We start from the raw sequence: 19124 nt of genomic DNA on the forward strand, positions 1-19124 counted from the left end.
GAATTCAGCAAGCCAGGTTGACCCTAAAACCGGCAAAATGTGAGGTTGGCTTGAGGCCATTTCTTTTCTCGGACACAAGCTGGGGATGGGCCGGATCGCGACGAAAGACGCGCTCTTGGACAAAATACAGCAGGCCCAGGCATCGACGACCAAGAAAGAGGTACAGTCGTTCCTGGGTTTAACGGGATATTATAGGGACTTTATTCCCGATTATGTCCACATAGCCGATCCGCTTGTCGAACTCACTAAGAAGGGGCAAGCAATAAGCTGATTGGACTGCTGAATATGAAAATGCATTCGTGATGTTAAAAGGGCATATGGCAAGACCGCCCGTTCTGCTTGCTCCGAATATGGATAAAGAGTTTGTGCTTTGCACTGATGCATCAGACCAAGCTTTAGGAGCCGTACTCTTGCGAGAAGAGAATCGCGTGCTACATCCGGAATTTTTTGCAAGTAAGAGATTATCGGCTATTGAACGCAACTACTCCATGGATGAAAAGGAATGTTTGGCTGTGGTGAGGGCAGTAAAGAAATTCCACATTTATCTTTATGGGAGGCATTTCAGAATTCAAACGGATCATAAGCCGCTTGAATACTTCACCAAGGCCGAAATGAACAATAGTAAGGTCATGAGAAGGAGTTTGCCTTGCAAGAATACTCATTTCAGGTGGAATATATTGAATGCAGAGATAACGTTCGAGCGTACTTCATGAGTAGAGCCAACTGAACAGCTCTGCGTATCTTTCGGATGTATCTTGTTCTTGTTGTTGTTGTTGTTGATATTGTTGTTATGTGATTATACAAGGGAGTGTGTTGTGGACATCAACACGTTTATTAAGGACTCTGTACCGACAACAGCAGTGGCGCGTTAATGTTCCGAAAATGCAGTTTGGTGTGCTGTGTTAGGGGTGTGCTTTTGGTGTGTGCTGGACATCTGCGTAGTGCTGTGTGCTGGGTCCGGAATCGCCACAGAAGATAGTCAGCTGGCTGGATGGCTTGAATATGAGGATGACGTGAGCAGCTTTTTATGAAAAAACTCTTGAGAGAGGGGGCCCTTCTCACATATAATAGGGAGTCAAAAATAAAATTTTGAAGGAAAGAGGTGTGAAGAAGATGACGTGGATTAACCGAAGTGTAAAGATGAAGAAGAAGCATTCGGTGAGGTGGAGGGAGATGATTGGTGGAGAAGAGAAGAAGGAGAAGACGACGACAAGGTTTACGTGGACTAACGGCAAGGCTATAAAAGGTCGAGGGGGAGCGAGGCACGGGAGGAAGAACAGAGAAGCGGAGGCTCCGGCGGGTCAGGGACACATCGGCTGGAAGAGAGCGACGCCGGCTACTGCTCCGGTGAGATCGCGTTCTACGGCTTCGCATCGTGGACTTCCTGCCGTTCCTGAGCCCGTTCCGGGGAGTCAACGGAGGACGCTATCACCTGCTACGGCCAGGGGTGTCTCCAGCGCTGTTGCCACCCATCCGGATGGTGCCCCAACGCCAACAACACCGGCATCAACTCCACGGGCGCTTAGACAAGGAGCTTGTACGACGCAGCCAACGACGCCGCCAGTGACGCCAGCCCAAGCACGTCGAAAGCCGCCTCGACGCCGGCTACTGGATCCATACAATGCCGCAGCCACACCGAACCAACCGTGAGCACGAACGCCGACCACTAACAGTAGAACGTTAGTAGTAGACGCTGGTAGCAGTGTTCCCGGGACGTGTGTATTTAGTCTTTGTTTTTTGTGTTAGTTTTGTGTGCTAGCGTTTGTGTCACGTAGGGTGTATTAAATGGCGTCTGTGTGGGAACACCTGTCGGCTAGTCTATTCTTTCGGTCCGAGTATTCTCCGGGGTGATCTGTGACAGTGCGATTGAGGAGGGTGCGACCTTGAAAAAACCGCTGGAAGGGGCTGGCCAACTTTTTCGCGTGATTGTGGGCTCTCTGCTGCGTGTAGAAGTGTAATATTTCGTTCAAGGTTTCATGAAAACGCAAAGCAGTGACTGAGCGAGATATGTGCTCTACTGTGAAGGTGTTTCAAAGCAACTTTTAATTGAAAGGGAGTTCAATGTGACCACTTTCAACCAGGATTCGAAAGAGCACCTCAAAAAAAAGTATGCAAAAGTAACGAGATCTCTCTGCGCTTGTTTACGGTAAGTCTACAAGTGGCAATGAGAAAGTTCATGCAAGAGGGCTTGATGACGAACAAAATGTGTCATGCCTTAATAACTTGAATTGCATTTAAACATTCACCTCCAACAACGAGAGGCCCCTTTTCAAACATTTTACAAGAAGAGGCGGATCATTTGTATGAGAAAGTTTGCAGTGTTCTTCACAGGCGTCTGCGAACCCCACATCAGACGCTACCAACGGCGAGAATCTTAAATCCGCGATAAAAGTTTTAAAGAAAATATTGCTCTCAAACGGGAATCGACGGCAGCTATAGCCAAACAATCCCAACTGCTGTGTGAACACGCAATATGATCCTAGGAGAGTTGCATCGTACCGTATTCTGATAAAATTACTTCATTTCATTCTTCTCACCGACAAATCTAGAATAGAATCTAAACTATTTAAAAATATTCAAAGAAGTTAAAAAGAGCATCATAAAGAAACTGTCATTGATCATGAGAGGAATCTATATTTTAAGCTCCAGATTCAATCTAAGGGGATAATTTTTATTTTACTCGCATTATTTTGGTCAAGAGTTTTCATTAGCCCTCTCCTAAGAATAACGGATTTCGCATATATAAAAACAGAAATAATGACAGACAAAAATGATGCTTGTAGACCTCTAAAGGCCAAGGTTGCGGTAGGCAGAAGAAACCAAACTAAACTGACGTTAAAAGAGAATTATAAAAGCATTATTTTTAAAACGGAGAAAAACAAGACCATCAAATTAACTATGCAACACATGCCGTTTGTTTTCTCAACACAGCAGATATTACAACCAGGACGTAAAAATAAGAAAGGTACTGAAGTCAAATTCCACGAAGAAAAAGTGGAAATCAACATGAATGAAGCAGGCGTAGGTCTTAATGCGCAATACGTTTTGTACCAGAACATGCCCGTGAAATGGGAAGCAATATTATTTAGTGTTATCTGCCACATAATCTTCTACTTGAGCAGAAATCATTTCATAAAATGCAGGTTGCTATCGTTAGCGAGTGTGTGCGCATTATTCTGGTAAGTTTAGAGAAAGTAGGAAAAGCGATATGCTTTATTTCCGCTCTCAAAGATTACGTTTCTTCTATCGTGTTTTAATATTTCCAGTATCACTTTCTGAACTACATCTTAGCTTTAAATTTTGCTTTCGCCTGATTGGTGTTTACGTCATGTTGAACTTGAAGAGGTCAATATTTATCCTCCTTTAATGGGGCTGTGAAGGGGGCTCTAATAAAGTTGCGGCATGCCGGGGATATTGAAGCATGCCGCTTCACGAATATTGTCCAGCAAGGATTTTTTAGATGCGCTTTGTAGAAGCTGATTTATCCGTAGTTAACATTTGAATTTCAGCGTCTTCGCGCCTTTCCTTCTCCTCTCGTGACCTTTCCTCCTTCTCCTCTCAGGCGATTCCTCTCCCTTATCGAGTCATCCGCCTCTACTGCACCGATGCAGGACTACTGGCGCAGACCAAGCACGTGTGGCTGTAGCGTAGTTTCTTTGTCTCAAAGGCGCAGTGTTCAAACTTTCGCTTCCACCTCCCGGCTTCCCATACGCCTTTTTTAATTAGTTTTAAACTTGAACATAAAGGTAACACGCACTCTGAGAATACCTTGCATGATACCTTGTTAATTGCTGGTGAAAAAAAAAACAGAACTATTTTCTTCAGTAGGGTTCGGATTGGTCTCCCGCGTTCAGAAATACAGCGGAAGATGCACATCATTTCATTGATGTGCTATTTATTAGCGGCGTTTGTATAAAAGAACAGATATTATACACAGGCTTTTACACAGTAGCCACCTACAGGCTGTACTGCGCTGAAATACTTAAATATATTTAACACTTAAATACATACATTTAACACCTAAACAGCTAAGGAGGGCAAGAACACAGCGGATACAAATTCAGTAGAAATTTGCTTTCATAAAAAATGTCATCATCAGAGTGAAATGTGTTTTAAGGAAAGATTGGTTGCGAATGAGTAATGTCTCATGAGAGGACAAGACTGCACAAGAGCAGACCTGCCTTGTGCAGTCTTGTGAACGTCCCACATGCGCAACGTATCTTCTAACAAGAACGTGGAATATCGGCACTTATTGGTAACTTCAATTTATTTAGAAACACCCAACATTCCTTCTTGACAGAACAATCTACGTGAGCACACAGTGGTGGTGTTCTCAAAGGTTATGCCACCTCTTGATGGCGCTAGACTGTGTGGCATTAGCCGCCATATGGACTCCTTATTACTGTGCACAAGAGATTTTCTGTTCTTATGCGTTTTCGGAAGAGACTTCAAATTGCGAATGAGCACTTTTAACCCTCCCCTCTCTAGCTATGCTTCAAAATTTGATTAGGTATTCGACTGCCCGATGATGCAGTGAACTTCACTGCAATAATTACCCGAATATGCCATAACGCCACTGGAGCCAAAGTCAGCAGTAATAATGTCTGCTTTTTTCTTTTGAGCTTTACTGTGCACACTCTGTCAGACCTCTAGCATAACCAGTCACAATACGCTCAGTCGTTACACAAGGGCCCATACGACAGTTCAGCGATGTGATGGGATGTGACAGGAAAAATGCAGCGCCCCACAGCTGCAATGAACCTGTAAGACTTTATATAGCAACAGGGCTCAGTCCATGGTGAAAGCGCTTAAGACGTACGTACATGGTCCAGGTATCTCATATTCTTCTCTTAACGAAGAAAATGTACCCGTCTATGAACGTCACAACACTGCGTTCTCGGTGGTATTGCTGCTCTGAGTGTCCATGGTGCAGCAGCCCGATCAGGCCGAATTCTTGATATTTAAGCCGTTCCCGGAGGATATATCGGGTGCTTCGAGCTTGGCGAGGCCCACTGGAGGGTGCAGTCAGGCTCACATGACTTTCTTTTCAAGGCATTCCTCCGGATCTGTCGGAGCGTTTGACCGGTTGTAAAACGCGTAATTAGGTCCAAAGCTAATTCTCTCGGCCTATTTTTCAAAAAAAAGCAAAAGATGTAGCCATAAAGAATGTATGCTTGCCGGTAGCACCAGCGTTTCGAAAAGGCACCTCCTGTTACGTTGCGTTGCGGACGCCGTCTGACCACTAATCATTGATCACATTTTGTCTATAGTTTTAGGCAAAGGTGTTATAGTTCTTTGATGAAGCGATGATGCAAATAAACACGAACACAAGCACTGATGCCTGTTCTGGAGGAACCGCTTGCCAATAAAATTGATCTCGATTGTTTCTTAAATGTCACTAAGCATGAGGCACACATTTGTCGCCGTAAGAAAAGGCAGCAGACGAGCAAGCTGCTTTCAACTCCCGAGCACAGAAAAGCAGATGCACGTACACACATATATACACACACACAAACGAAAAGAAACAAACGGCACTGAAACGGGACCTTCTCAGGGCGTCGAGCAGGGCGTAAGGGGACTATTGCGGAAGAAGCCAGTGATCTCCACCAACATGACCTCCATTCGCGACCTGTAACGCTTCAAAACTGGCTCGATCTAATGACCCCTTCGGAGTGCATATGCTTCGCTGCCGTGCGGTTATCGGCTGTGCTGTCGTGGTGGCTGACCGACGGGGCGCAGCTCTCGATGTGCCGAGCCATTGACGGTACCTTGGGCGGCGACTGCTGCCCCTGAGCCAGCACCTCCCTCTGCACTTCGGGCAGTTCGACATCTTTTGTCTCCGGCAGCCAGCGGATGGCCAGCTGGCATGCCAGGAGTCCCGTGGCTATGATGAGCAAGGTGGACCAGAAGTCGGCGAGTCTGGCGATGTCGACGAGCATTTCGCCAACACTCTGACCGAGGCACCCGGCAGCCACCAGCATTGCAACTCCCGTTGCCCGCACTGCGCTGGGGAAGCACTCGTATGCCTGCAGCTTGGCAATTAGCAGGCACAGCTGGACGACGGCGAACAGCACTTCCATGAGCACCTGCACAATAGCACGAGAGCACTGAGTGAAGGAAGTGTGTCAGGTTATGTTCTCTAGCTCTAGAGATAACGCTAAGAACAACGTTTTTAAAAGTTAACGGTTTGGTGCACATATTTACCTTTCACGAGATAAAAACGTCCTGCGCAAAGTCCGCAAAAGTTTTGTCACAATCCAGCGTAACTGCGCAGGCAGACGCGGATAGAAGGCCAATACCTCTTTTCAATTTGGAGCCGGGTCTATGCCCAGAGCACTCCTAGCGCCTGCCGCGGCTTTGTCATCGTTGCTGCTCAGCACGGCGGTCGCGCCGGGTTCAGCACCTGACCTTATCACATCATGAAAAAAGAGAGCTTATCTGGAAGGGAAGGAAAGGCAAAAAAGATGAGTGATCTGAATTATACAAGGAAAGCAAGTTGAGAAGGGGAAAAAGATGAGCGAATACGACATAAGGCGACGAGGAGATAACAGTTTAAAGCACGATGTGAAGAGTATCACGGTACCTCGAAAAGTGGGGCTTCAGGCGGACCATATGCACAACTTTAGGCCCCGGTCAACGTTTGTCGCGTCTCATGGTTACATCAGGAAAGGACAAGACATGTCTGGAATTTCATACCGGTGAGTGCAGTGTCCATCGTTCGGCGGACGTTGTAAGAGCACAGCTGAGCTCGAAGGGCAGGGCACGAAATTTGAAGGGTTTGTCCGGTGTTATGACGGAAGTTTTTCACAGTCCCTATCATCTCCCTCTATTTCCAGTAACTACTCCTGAGGTCCACAGAACAGAAGTAATTTGCTTGCCAAAGTCTATCCGGGGAGTCATCTACTCCCGCAGCATATAACCGTCTTTCTTTGTCACACTGTTAAGTTCCTTTTTTTTCGGCACAGAATGGCATTTTTTTTCTTTTTGCAATGACGACTGAAGAATATACACGGGCGCTTGACGGCTCATTTACGCCGTCGTCGGACAGCTATGACTTGCTTTAAGATAGCCCCTCTCTCGGTAGGGCACATACGGTAGGGATGGACGGGTCGAGTGCATTCATGCGTGATGATCCGGTGTTTAACGATTAAGACTTGCCGTAGTTTAGACAAACCGTGAAGCATGCGCTAAACTAAAGTCGAAAAATAGTTTCTGCAGAGAAATGGTTTCTCTTCATGCGTAAGGGCGGAATTTATGTCGGCGTCGTTCCCTGCGTCCTGTTGAAATCTCGGCGTGGTCTCCTCGCAACCAGTGCATTCATGGTCGACGTAAGCTACACAGCGGAACAGCTGGCGATGATCACTGCAATTGGGAACGAGTACCTCAGCCTGACCGCCACGGAAGATGGTAACACCTCTTGCTAAGGAAACCCATAGCTTGAAGAACAGGAACATTAGGCTAGATAACATGATGTCCCCGATGTAGCTATTCACAGAATAACTTCTGCGAGGATGCTGCAGCGTGGTGGCATGTGGAGTTATCATCGGCAACACGAAAGCGGCTGTAGAACCATTATTTTGAAGCTTTTTTGTTATTTCAGTTGACTACGTCGCAGGGATATTGGGGAGGTCTGCAGTGGCACCGTGCTCTCAGAGAAAGTTAATTCTAAGCATAACTTCTAGCCAGCATTCGGTCAGAATGAGAAAAGCGGCGAGAATGCGCAGCCACGCAGTTTAACCGTGGTCGTGCACTCTGCTAGCGGCGTAACAACATGCCCTCCGTCCGTACGTAGCTGCGTTTCTGCCCGCGGCTCCGTAATGTTTCTTTTTCGGGCCACGGGAATCTTACGAGTATTCTACTCCAGTATCAGCTACAGCGCTAGCCTCGTGAATGTCCATTCAAAAAGTGATATCCAACGACATCCTGCCTTTACGAGAGCCTGCCATTGCCGACGTCAATCCGGGATGATCCGAAGGGCATGTAATTGCAAAGCTTTGCGTCGATATGACGTCCGGCGGCCTCGCTCCATACGGCGCCTGGTTAGTTTTCCCAGCGAAGGCAGGAGGGCCTGCATTGGGCTCCAGCTACTTAACTGGTTCGAGAAGGCGAGAAGCGGCATGGCGAAGGCAACCATAATTGGTGGCGCTGAGAACGTGGTGAATTGCGCCGTTGAATGGTGGAGGTGCGTGGTACCGGCGAATGACGTATGATCTCAGCAAGAAAACCTCGAAGTCAAGGCCGCCGATAGGGGCACTGCCAGTTAATGTGGTCGGCCTCGCCGTAATGGTAGCAGAGGGGCCATCGATCCGGCGCGCGTCAGACGTTGCCCTTACTCGCCAGCATGCTGAAATTGGTCGAGTGGGGAACCGGCTTGGCCGATTGCACAGCGACCATCGGAAAGTTGTGCGAGGCGGCTGTTTTGTTTTCTCCTTTGCGCGTCCATAACGCCATCAGTTCGTTAAAGTCGTTTTTCCCATTCTTTCGTGCCCATGATGTCGACCTTCGTGCTGCAATCGCGATCGCAGTTCACTCGGGTAAATACGGTAGTTCCGAAAGTTTCGCAAGGCGAAATACCGCGACCTTCCAGCTCCCCTCTAGAGATTCGTTCAACACTCATTACCGGCACCTCTCCTTGACGTCAGGGCACACAACGAGACACACATTGATGACGTACCTGTTTATGAAAAATGTAGACATCACCCCGTTCTGTTCCACGTTAATGAAGTCAATGGATAAAATGCGACAGCTGTTAACAGAATCAAACCTATGACCCGGTGTTCATCACACAGATGACATTCTTGTGGTCTGGTTGGTGAACTCGAGTTTTAGGCGAAGCGGCGTGGTATTTTCGGATCTCTGCGTGTTGTCCTGTCTCTAAATACTGTCGTAAAACGTCGGATTATTGAAATCGCTGGATATGCTTACGGCGCGCTCCTGTTCATCAGCCTCCAGGTTCAATCGCCGGTAAACCGGTACCCACCTGGGCAGCCATCAGGTAGTCGTAGAACATGACGAGACCCGCTCCCGCCGCGGCAGTGGACGCCACCGCGAATGCCATGTACAGGCTCGTGAGCCGGTTCCATTTGATCACCAGGGGGTAGCCGGTGGCGTACACGGGCAGCATCAGGAGCACAAGCAGCATCTGATCCCAACCTGAGAAGGCGCTGGGACGGACCTTGCTCAGCGAAAAACGCGCCAAGAAGCACCAGAACCAGACCACCGACAGCGCCGCCGTGCGGGCCCGAAGCTCAGGAAGGAGCAGTACGTCGGAAAGCCTGAACGGCTTGCCCACCTGCAGAAGATGCAGGGACGACAACAGGTAAAACTTAAGGGGTGTCCTGGGTGGCATGCGAGTGCTCTCTCTTCCTACACTGTCTTAAATGAGCGAGGACCAGTAGCAGCAGCCGCATCACTGAACAGCAATTTATAGGAAGCATGATGAAAGGGACAGACCGATTGCCACCGCGGCGCCTAAATGTCATTCGTACGGACTTCAAGCCACAGACAAGACGCCTGAATGAAGAGAATTCTCAGTCGAACTGCACCAAAAAAATTGATGATGGGCTAGCTCTGTTAGGTCAGGATGCACGTAGCTTAAGAGCGGCGACATCTGGTTCGGGAGAGTTAATATATGAAAGGCGCGCCTTCACTATATGCGCGTGTATTCACGGCTAAACGTTGAGCCCTCGTGGCGGAGTGGTAGCGCCTTCGCCTTACCCCAAAGGCCCTGGTTCTATTCCCTGCCTCGACAAAGGTTTTTTTTTTATTGACTGATTGTACGGGGGCGTTGACCACGTGAGTGGCAACGTGGTGCGGTGCAGCGGCCGGCGCCGCGGCGCCGTGGCTGGCCACGTGGTTCGTCACGCAGTTGGTCACGTGGTGCGGATTCCAGAGGATGCGTGCGCAGCGGCTCCTGCGAGCCAACTGTGCACCGTGTAACGTCACTGCTCCTCGCGCATGCGCAGCATGGCTCTCCAGGAGCCGCGCGAAACTGCAAGGCGGATTTAAAGTGGTGGCGAAGGCTGGGCCGAAAAGTGGTTTACCGCGACTGTAGCACAACCAGAGGATGGGGGCAAAGCACTCATATAAAGAAATGATAAAGCTACAAAATTGGAACGTAATCTGCCAATAGAAAAGAAAAAATATATTAGCACCTTGTTTTATGAAAGAGGTAAGTCATTTTATTAAAACCTGGCAAATTTTGTATTTTTGCAACAATCTTGACCTGCCCCCTATTCATGAGTGTGCGGTGCATTACAGCGCGTCTTTGCAGGCCTTGTTTCGATACCCGGCTAACCCGGCCACGCCAGTGTCTGGAAGTGTTGCTGCCTTTCTATGCTGCCCCTCCTTTACCAGTCACTTTCATTGCGTTCCCAATTGCACATTAACAAGGCCATAACTAGCAGGAACTCGAGCACACAAGGCGAGCACATTTGACTGGCAAATGTTGGGGCGCGCTGAAAGGCAGCAACCTTCGAGAGGTACGGGCTCGAAAACGCGGATTCTACAGAAAGACCGCTTTATAATTCGCGCCAAAGCATACGTATGCGTGACGTCATTCTACGTCACGTTTGCGTAGTTTGCCCCCCAAAATCCAGGGGGCGCTGGAGTGCCCACGAGCCTCCATTTTTTGGACCAATGGGCGTCTATGGAGCCTTCGCTACCAGTGTGCATCTACCTTGGAAACTGCTCAACATCGGCCAGTGTAGCTAACGCTACAAAAGCCCAAGCAGCGCTGTTCTTATACTGACATAGCTTTTTCTTGTCTATTTATTGAGTGCGCTATGTTCGCCTTGGATATGAGGACCGATTTATGTTGCGCTACGTTCCGAGGCAGACAAAAAAATGAGTTGTTGAAAATGAGAAAATTAGGGGGGGGGGGTGCATGTTACTGCTGAATGAGCTAGAGAATAGAAAGTTGTACGACAACGTTATGGTAAGGTTAACATTAGGATGTCGGAAGAGAACAGCGTGCCCAGGGGAAGAAGAATTCATTGCTCCCACCATGGGATCAAGAGGAGGGTGGAGATCGCCAGAACTCGCAGTGCATAGAATGGGTAAATGTTTGCCTGCGAGGCTGACGAAGGAAAAAAAAAACGTCGCGTGGGCGGCAAGTGAAGAGAGATGGGGAGACGAAATTAAGAAGGTTGCTCGTGCAAGCCATCTGTAGACCAGTCGGAAATGCTTTTGTCACGGATCAGGCTTAATCGGGCTTTTTGCCGGCTCACCTGCAGTGGCTTGACAGCCTCGGCGTAGTGGACCAGTCGCCATACGTCGCCTAGTGCCACGCCGTTCTCGCAGGCCAGGCGCGTGATGACGGCCGTCAAGGTGTCGTACTTGCCCACAGCCAGGAGCCAGCGCGGCGACTCCGAGACCGCGTGGAAGGTCAGCGATAGCAGCACCATGCTCATCACCAGTGTGATGCGCAGGAGCCGCAGGTCCACGCGCTGCAGCCAAGGGCACAGCGAGCCGGCGTGCACAAGGACCGAAGCCGTCTGCGCAGCGGCGATGTACAGGGTGCGGCTGGCCGACGAAGAGGTCTGGCCAAAGGGGTAAGATTACGGACAAGGAAATCATATAACTGAAAGAAATGAATTTGTTTTATTTCTATACTTCAAGGGCCGCATTCTCGGATCGCTCACCTCTAGTGTTGACCACTTGCGTTTTCTCAATAGCTTAGCTATCACCGTACAATTAAGTATGTAATAAAGATTAAAAATTATTTTATCCAATATTTGATAACCACATGGTCAACAATTTTTTAGTGGGAAACCTTTTGTGAACGGAATTTTTTTCTTATAATGTAAAATTTCACTATAACAATCGATATATCCGAGATCACCCGACGAAACTCTTGCATCTTTTCGTATGTTAACATTTTTGCTGTAAAAAGTGTTCCCCATTGGTTTTCCATGGCAGTCTTAACTGTTCGATGCGATCGATTCAAACACTTTAAAAGAAATGTCTTCAGAATAATGGACAATTCATTCAATATTTTCACAACACTTTCTTGCAATTTTCTATTTTTCAAAATTTTTCTCAAAGGATTTTGCACATGAGAAGAACTGATTTCTGTACTTGAAATGCTTTTTCAAACCGCTCCGCACTGTAATACCTATGGCCCTGAAGGTGATCCAACAAAATTCGAGATCACAGCGGCGACCCGCTTTGGAGTAATGCAAAAGCATTGACGACTCCTCGGCACTCGTTGCCTCTTTTTGCATCTCTTTACATGTGGTCTGCGTTGAAGCTGCACTGTGCGATGGCACAGACGGCTTAAGCATGATGCCTCAAGCCCACACAACGCGCAATTAAGCACCACGGCCTCAGCGCGCGAACACAGCATCTGCACGCGGCAACGGCGAGAGAGCGAGTGGCGTACAAGCGGTGCGCCGAAGTTGAAGGGGCCATACACTCATTTCAATTTGTTTTTTTATGTGTGCGCTGTCGCTCCGTGTGTCTCACGAGATCGTGACGTCACTTCAGCAAACCGCCAATGGCGTAGGAGCAACGCGTCGAAGCGGATGGGGCTGTATACTCATTTCACATTTGGCGTGTGATCGCTCCGCTCCGCACCGTTCCACTATTAATTCACCCATTAATTATCCTTAATACACCATTATTAACCTTAATTCAACTTAATTTCTGCTTAACAGTATACATTATTAATTAATTATTTATTTGACTTCGGTTAACTGCGCATTATACCTCATTCGATCTCATTCATTTTGGGTGTTCAAATTTGGCGCCGTGCGTTGGTTCCGCCCAAACTTCCGGGCCTGTGGTCCCACACATCTGCCATTTCAAATTTGGTGCCACTTGTGTTCTCGTCCCGCCCACTTTTTGGACATAGTTGGCTCTAATTGACTACTCATCCGATTTCGAAAATACTTGTTTGGGCAGCATCCTCACATCACCCTCTCGATTACAACCACTCGTTTGACGCTACCTCTTCCGAGTTCCCAACAACTGCTGCGGACACGACCTTGCGAACATGACCTATAGTCGGATTCAACTTAAGTCTGCAGTGAATCTCCGCCCACATTCACGACCGCCTCACAGATTACCTCTACGGCAATAAAGTAGTTGATACATGGCTTGTTTCATATAGTCAAACGCTAAAATTTGATTTCGTTTAGTATTACGATGGGCCAGCGGAGTAATACTGTACGCCGCGGACCATGGCCCAGTGTTAGCAACTGCTGTTTTTTTAGGTTGTATCCTACTATAGTAGAGCTTTCGCTTTAATAAATAAATAAATAAATAGACAGTTGGCAGAGACACTTAGGACTGCTTACGCGTGAAAAGGCGTAAGCCCGCCTGCTCGCTTTGTGAACACAGTCGTTGCCCACTGCTGCGCGATATAACCCGGTGCCCCCCCCCCCCCCCTCTTGCAGCTGGTAATGCTACCTCTGCATGGCTTTACGTAGCCACCGCCGCCGCGGCCCTTCTTATCTGCGCGCTGATCCGCCTTAGGGGTATGATGCTGTGGCTAACGGGCAAATGCCCATATGTGATGTGTAGAAATTGTCTTTCTTAACAATCACACATTCTCTCTCTCTCTCTCTCTCTCACACACACACACACACAAACACACACACACACGCACACGCACGCACGCACACGCACACGCACGCACACGGGTTTTCGCACAATGGAGCAAGATAAAATGCAATGTCGGCGTCGTTTATGAGATATCGCTCTACAGTGGAAAAGTACATCTCAGGAAAGGGCCGATGCATTAACATTCGCGCAAGTGAGTATCAGATGCCAGTTCGCAGCACTACTTGTGAACATCGGCTGGTGCATTGGTAGTATTGGTTGTGTGAGCCATGTTTGCGAGATATCCGCATTGCGAGGCGATGCCATGATAAAGCGATGCAAGTATTTGTAAAGGCATATTGAACTGCGTGAGAAGAAAGACAAGGCTTATTCACATGCTCGGTACAAATACATAGCACGAAAAACAAGACAAAAAAAGAAACACAAACAAAAACCAAAGATAGCTATTACAACCTAAAAAGGAAATATCTTTCCCCGTCAGTGCAAGGGACGGATCGCTGACACGATTTGTCTTGGCTATGTAGTAGGCTTCCATGATCTCCAAAGACTTCTGATCCTGATGTGCGAAGATTACAGATGGTCTGTCCACGTGGGTTCAGTGGTATTTGTTTTGCTTGCATTCATCTAAGAGTATTGCCGCTAAGCTATGTAATATTTATATTCGCGTTCTTTGGTCAAACCTGCAGCACGCGGCCAGCACGCGGCGCCAGATGCGTCCGGATTAGGAATGGTAGTAGTTCAGCGGAATTGTTATTACGTTTTTTCTAGATTGTATAAGGTATTAAAGGGGCCTTATCTCAAGATGTCCTCGTTGCTTTTAGGTTCAACGCGGCCGAGTACAGACTATTCCAAACCCGACGACCGTCTATCGCAGCCGCCGAGTTTTTCTTTGCGGGGCTGACCAATAAATAGCTTGTGTTAATAGTAATGTATCTGACAGTTCTCGGCACAATCGGAGTCGTTTAGGAGATACCACTGTGCCGTGGAAAAGTCTACATCGGACAGAACGAGCGATGCATTAACACGGTCTGAGCTGCGGTCCGAGCCACCTGTCAAAAATTAAAACACTTAAGCCCCGCCTTTAAGGGTATGAAGGGATAGCGTTAATGGCTCCTTTCGCTGGTTCTTCAAGCAGTCACAGTTCATTTTTCACTTTCGCCTATTTATCATAATAATCAAAACACAGTTTCCAAACTCTCGTTCTTGAGCTCTCCATACTCCAGGTTGCGCACACAGTGTTTCCTCGATATACACACTCATTGATTAGTACTTACTGCATTGCACAGAATCACGAGACCACAAAGGAGCTTTCTACCAGGAAGCAGGTTTCATACTGAGAAAACTTTGTACTGGTCGTGCGCCATCTGTTTGGGCAGCTGCGTACATCAGATCGAAGGAATTTTCCGGCGGCCGCCGCAAGTCGGCGCCACCATGCCGCGTAGAGTTATTGTATATGTCAAGTAGGGTGCCTCGATGCAGCTTCCAAAAGCCTCTATCGAGCACCCTAACATCTTAAGAGGATATAAATGGGTCTCTCAACACAACGCCAGGGTGAGGTGGGCTTCTCGACATAGCGCCGACGCCGCCTTGTAGTAGTAGTAGTTGTTGTTGTATTAGTAGTAATAGTAGTAGTAGTAGCAGTAGTAGTAGTAGTAATAGTAGTAGTAGTAGTAGTAGTAGTGGTAGCAGTAGTAATAGCAATATACTCGTAACAGTAGAGCCTGTAGCGTGGTACGGCTTTCGCTGCTACTTTTGCGCACGATATCAAAGTGAAAGATTTGGGGGGTCCGTTTTCCTTTCCCAAATATGTCACTGAAGCATAGCTTCAAAAGCGGTTCCGGCCGGCGCTGAAATCAGTAGCGCTGGAGCGCGGCTAGAAGAGGGCCGCACCTCGAACAGCAGGATGGAGGTCATGATGTGCACGGCCGCGCCGGAGATGGCGATCAGGAGGTTGGCCAACACGAAGGTGGTGAAGGAGTCGGCCGCCGTAGCCACGAACACGGAGCCCATGGCGACCAGCTGAGCAGTGAAGACGACCGGCCTGCGGCCCACCCGGTCGGCCATCTGGCCCAGCAGGGGAGGAACCAGCACGCCGCTCACCGTGTAGTACGCGAACGTCTGCACCAGGTATTGCTCGCGGTCGCACACCAGGTCCCACCTGGATTGAGTTGTCCGTGGAGCGAAGACAGGTTTAGGTGAGGCACTGACGTCACCGCTAGCAAAGCTTGTGCAGGAGGTAAAAGCGAAACAGATGTCTGCCGTGTCCCTGAAATTAGACCGACCTGCATCACATGGTTACGTAAGGTCAGTTTTCCATGACGCCAATTTTCCTGTGCAGAATACTAGACTTTTCAAGAAACCGGCAGGTGAAATAGTAAGCTTTGGTTGGAGTAAGACTGTGGCTATAATTTTTTTACCATTGCTGTGGTGACGACAACCATAACATTTACTCTGCAGAAATTATTTGCACCTGTTGCTGTAACACTCAAGACATGCCGCATATTCCAAGCGGTGCATTAAGGTTATGTGAGGGTATAGAGGGTGCTTGTCCTAATGTGAGCCACAAGTTTTTGAAATGATCTAGTGGCGGCTGTTGGCAATGGAAAGAAAATAGTATTGCTGTCGTCATCTACAGCAAGAAGGAGTGTTTTGTTTACTTTGTGGGGAAATAATCGTTTAACATTTAAGTTTACACTACCAAATATTGGGCAGATATCTATTTGAAAAGTGTATAGGCTAAGTAGAAAGCACATATAATGTGTATTTTGTTTCGAAAGTTGCAGAACGAAAACATTTTTGTGCGATGAATACAGAGCACGAAAGTCCAAATGTTTTCATTAGGAAGTTTAGAAGGCGTGAAGCTGCGTCTCCCACTCGCCGATTATTGGGCACACCAAAGTTCCAGCGGCAGCAGCAGGAGTTATTATTAGCGCTTCCGAGTGGCCTAAGTTTTGTTAATCTCTCCTGTTTCGCGTGCATTCATTTCGCAGATAATTGAGCAAAAAAATTCCCCTTTCAGAAATTGTCCTATTGGATCCTTGGGCAATCTTCAGTTCTAAAGATAATTTTTTTTTGCGCAGCTGAACTGGTATAGTGTGCGTTGCTCATTATAAATAAGCCACCGCAGCGGTGGCCTAGTGGTTTGAGCATCCGCCTCGCATGCGGGAGGTGCGGGGTTCGGTCCCTAGTGCCGCCGGGTGCCCACCGGTGATACAATGGGTACAAGCTTTCCCCTGCCTGGTTCTCGGCTTCTTTTTGGGTGACATGTTTTGGATATGGGTCTCTAACCCCACCTTGTGAAATGGGGAACTACCTTGTGCCATTGCGCTCTTAGCCAAAGCTGCCCTTCCGCCATAAAAATTCATCAGGATCATCATCATTCTAAGTAAGTCGTTCGAAAGTATACGCCATTTTGCTACATGCGACCACTGACACCACTCTTGCAATTCTATTTTGTGACTTGCATCCTTTTTTAAACAAAGGCTTTGATACTATCATCAACAAAAATAAACAAAAACAATAGAACTGAGATGGCAACTCAGAAACACAAACGTATTAGCTCCTGTACGGTAAATAGAAGATAGCCGGACTATCGCTACTACAGGAGTGTTTTGGGCTTGTACGTTTACTCAACCTGTTCTAGTATTGAACTATCCCCTGTTGAGATGAATTTGTTGTGTGGAAGTGGTCAACGACATTCTCTACAAATGTTTTCACGTTACCGAAAGCTATTCCGCCATTAGCTGCAATCCTACTGATGCTTTCAAGTCGATCGTATTTTCATCAGAGTTCGGCGTAATGTGAGCTTCCGAACGTCATATTGAGAACTTTTCTCCTACTCTACTCTAAAGGCACGTGTGCCAGCATCGTGTTGAAGTCGCTTCAATCGCCAGCTGGCGCATCTCAAGGAGAGGGCTGCTCACTTGGAGATGAGCGTGTGCGTGTCGTCCGGCAGGTCATAGTCCCATCCGTCGCAGGGCACCTCGACGCGGGAGCCGTTGAAGACGATGGTGGCCAGGTCGTACATGGTGCAGCGGCTGTGGTGCCTGTTTCCCTGGCCGTCCTCCACTACGGGGATGCTCACATTTAGCCACTGCTCGCGCGTCAGGTGGGCGAACAGCGCGGGTGGCTTGCACCAGTGGTCCACTGGCTGCGTCAGCACGTGAGCCGACCAGTAGTGGAACAGCACCTGCCCGGACGTGGCACCCAGACCGAGAATAAGAGGTACATTAATATTGCACAACAATTCGCAAGATTTAGCTCATTGCAGATGCTCATTCGCAGTAATTTGAGATTAAGTCTCTGGAGATGATGCACTCAGTTGTCCATAGACCTTTAGGTATAATTTTGCTCACGACAAATTGCACGTTTACTTGATCAAGCCTACACGTATTGCTTTTTTCTTTGATGCGACCACACGCCACGTATAATGTGTTGCCTTCCTGTGTACCACAGATTCCTATAGAAGGTACCGTAGCACGGGCGACAGTGAGAAAGATGGGCGGATGAGTTCTGGGAATTTGCATGGATAAAGACAGCGCAGGACAGGGTTAATTGGAGGTCTGCGAGAGGGGCTTCTCTGTGCTGAAATGAACGTAGTTAGGCTGGTGAAGATTACGACTGTCATATATTACAATTACCCTCGCGTGCTAGGTCAGCTATCCGTGATGGCGAGACGCTTTCGATCAAAGGGTCATGAAGTAGGTAGTTCTGCCCTGCTGTCCTGATGCGCCATGCCGATGACCTGTGTTATAACCGCATAACGAGGACAGGCCCCTATCCTCACGGATTATCTCTGTGCTCAGACGACGGTCTCACCATGGCGAGGGACAGGTGGGCGCAGAACAGGAGCTTGTGCTGGAAGCAGCCGTGCCCGACCAGCTCCAGCAGGACCAGGTACTCCTGTCGCAGCTTGCCCGGCGGCAGGCAGCGAGCCAGCTCCACCGCCGACAGGGTGGTGTCCATCGGAGTGCCCTCCGGCACGTTCATCGCCCACTCGCGCCTGCTTAGACTGCTCCTGAAGAGGAGACATGCAGACATAACTATCTAGGCATACAGCACACGTTTGTCAAGAAAGAAACGAGTAATTTCTCATCAGCATCCAACCAGCGTAAAGGTTTTATGGTTTATGGGAGTTTAACGTCTCAAAGCAACTGAGGCTATGAGGGACGCCATAGTGAAGGGCTCCGGAAATTTCGACCACCTGGAGTTCTTTAACGTGCACTGGCATCGCACTGCCAGTGCATTGCCATCGTGCACTAGCATCGCACCCGCCTTTATAATTTCGCCTACATTGATATTCGACCGCTGCGGTCGGGATGGAACCCGCGTCTTTAGGGTCAGCAGCCGAGCGCCATAGCTACTGAGCCACCGCGGCGTCCCCAGCGTAGAGGTATTAATTTCCGGCGGAGTTCGTGAAGTGCCAACCGGACTTCCTTGAGCATTCCAGTGCAGGATTAGAGCATGGCTGGTTACACCCCCCCCCCCCCCCCCATGATTACTCCCTATCAGGTGTACAGGGCATAAAAGAACTCGTCTTTGGGTAATGAAAGCCTATAACA

General features: G+C 48.3%; 1 protein-coding gene across 1 annotated transcript; it reads right to left on the reverse strand.

Annotated features, from left to right (window-relative positions):
• Positions 1–4615: 4615 nt before the first annotated feature.
• LOC144135022 (organic cation/carnitine transporter 2-like) lies at positions 4616–18563 on the reverse strand. Its single transcript, XM_077667795.1, has 5 exons — positions 18382–18563; positions 17487–17752; positions 15454–15721; positions 11229–11540; positions 4616–6086 (listed from the first exon to the last, which is right to left on the reverse strand). The coding sequence occupies exons 1-5, from the start codon at positions 18550–18552 to the stop codon at positions 5640–5642; spliced, it is 1464 nt and encodes a 487-aa protein (XP_077523921.1). The 5' UTR covers positions 18553–18563; the 3' UTR covers positions 4616–5639.
• Positions 18564–19124: the final 561 nt, after the last annotated feature.

The sequence above is a fragment of the Amblyomma americanum genome, chromosome 5, assembly GCF_052857255.1.
Source record: "Amblyomma americanum isolate KBUSLIRL-KWMA chromosome 5, ASM5285725v1, whole genome shotgun sequence".
Taxonomy (NCBI): domain Eukaryota; kingdom Metazoa; phylum Arthropoda; class Arachnida; order Ixodida; family Ixodidae; genus Amblyomma; species Amblyomma americanum.